Here is a 2,415-nt window from a genome sequence, read left to right on the forward strand (position 1 = left end):
CTGAAAATTTAAATATTTGGAAAAAATTTTTTATCAATCATTTTTTATTGCACATATAATTTTTTCATTTTCATTGTCAGTGCAATGTCACGATTATACATACCTTAAAGTTAGGCTTGACAACTACGGGTGATTTTTCATCGGCACTTGGTGGTGAGGTGGGTGGGGGTGTAACATCGCGATTATCATTACTGGCAGTTTCCTGTTTCTTAGCTTCCGTGGGACCATCTTTCGTGATGGACGTTCTTCGCTTCCTCTTTCTTGGTTCTTTGCTCTTCGTCGATGCGGTCAAAGCATCCATAAACATGTCGCTTTCTTGCAAAACCATTGCTATAAGAAGAAGAAAAGGAAATAATAAATGCTTATGGTTAAAATAAATGAAATAAAAAGAGCAAGTATTAACATTATAAAATTTCTTAATTTATTGAGTATTTGGACTTTCAGTAGGAAGAAAGGTTTCAATGCTATCTTAATAATAATTATATTTTGCAGAAACAAAAAAAAAAAAAAATAAAAACATTCGCTTATACCACTCATCGAATTCGTTAAAATCGTAAGTGCAAATAATAATATAATTGTCCGGTAATGAACAAGATATGGTTCTACGTACGTTAAAGTAACTACAACCGCGAGAGAAAAACGTTTCTGCACGTTACGCTTCGTTAATTCGAACTGAGTGGTACGATAAAAATCATAAATATCCTCGAATTAACGTAATCCTGTAAAACATACATTAGATTTATAATTATTCAATGTTCAGCTCCTTACAATTCTCATTCACATGAATCTGTAAAAAAATTAAAAAAAGAAGTTATAACATTGATGTAACTTGGCACAGAGGCAAAAGTTGAACGCTTGTTCCCCGATGGAGCTGAAATTAAATAATACTTTAACAAATACTTGATGGGAAACGACGAACGAGAAAGATACCCGGTAAAGAATCTGTAACAAAGATACGGTCAATTATTGCTTTTTAATAAGACGAAAAATCTTATTTTAAAACGTTGTTAGAGGAACGAAGAATCATTGTAATTTACTAACAAAGTAAAATGTTGAAGAAAAAAAAATGTTTAACGTACCCTGAGATAATTCTATGTTTAATGTTGAATTACAAAATTGAATTGAATCGTTGCACAATTGTAGATACAATTACAAAACGCAGTTACATTACTGAACCCCGACGAAATAGATCAATAAATTTATCTATCGGTCGTGTACGATTATTCTTGATCCATTGGATCGCTGTATTTATTCGAAATTTCGACAAAGGAAATTTAAAACAAAAACTAAGTGCGCGCAAGTTAGGTATCGGCTGTTCGAACTATCATCAAAGTGCGAAGAATTTAAAAACGTAAACATTACTTCAGGTAACGCCTCTTTTTTCCCTTTTTTTTCTTTTTTTCTTTTTTTTTTTTCCTTTTTTTTAGATAATCTATATTTAAACACGTTTCATTATCGACAACACAATTTTTTTCATCTGCGATTAATCAAACATGAATACAAAATTAATTCTAACGAAGTACGTATTTTGTTGAGATTAAAAATGATTTAACTTATTTAGGACTCGATAGAAACGAGCAATTTATTACTTTTCATTGATATTACGTGGGTGGTGATTGTGTATTTAACTGCTACGTGAATTATAATTTGTTGGTAAATACGTTTCGATAACGCGCCAGAAACAAACTTCTTGCGTATTCGTTCTGTAGTTAATATTATTTAATTGTTTTTTTTTTCAAATTTTCAATCTTTCTCAATATTAAATTCCAATATTCATAATTATCTGTTAAGTGATATAAAAATTAACAGCTGGAAAAAACACAAAAGTTTAACATTGAACGAATTTCGTTCAGAACATTTTCGTCATCAAAGACTTCTTTCGTATATGTAGAGTGAATTGACGTCGAATAGTAATTCGATTAATGTACAATAACAACAAGTGTTATCATATACGTAGGAAGAAAATGCAAGAAAGGTATATCAAATTGATAATGAGTCGCATTGATAATCATATAAATATTCTTGGAACGAATTCGATAAAAGTGATAATAGTAAACTGGGGAATAATATGCGGGTTTTAATTATACGGCTCCAATTTTATTTCCATAAACCTTTGATTCATCCTCAAATGTCATTTACTTCGTTTCAAAAAAACGTTTCAAATCGTAAGCGTACTCTTAGCGTTATTATCTTCTACGCAACAATCGGGACGCATTTCTTTTCCAACACATCGTTGTTTTCCTTCTAAATACTTTTCTCTCACCGAATAGTACATATTAAAAGTATCGACCACCAGAACAATTATTCAAACTTTACGCAATCATTCTAACAACGATAGTTTTCCATTTCATTTGCTAAATGTAAATATAGCAATTTTAAATGAACAGTTATTTTCATCCTTCGCGTAGAAGACGC

General features: G+C 30.7%; 1 protein-coding gene across 1 annotated transcript in view; it reads right to left on the bottom strand.

Annotated features, from left to right (window-relative positions):
* The window catches only part of LOC108574358 (serine/threonine-protein phosphatase 1 regulatory subunit 10), a 13,124-nt gene that overhangs the window by 2,118 nt on the left and 8,591 nt on the right, over nucleotides 1–2,415 (bottom strand). Inside the window, exon 5 of the mRNA XM_017936940.1 lies at nucleotides 104–330. Within this exon, the coding sequence (XP_017792429.1) occupies nucleotides 104–330 (227 nt within the window). The remainder of the gene's footprint in view (nucleotides 1–103; nucleotides 331–2,415) is intronic.

This window comes from Habropoda laboriosa, unplaced genomic scaffold (genome assembly GCF_001263275.1).
Source record: "Habropoda laboriosa isolate 0110345459 unplaced genomic scaffold, ASM126327v1 scaffold46, whole genome shotgun sequence".
NCBI lineage: Eukaryota > Metazoa > Arthropoda > Insecta > Hymenoptera > Apidae > Habropoda > Habropoda laboriosa.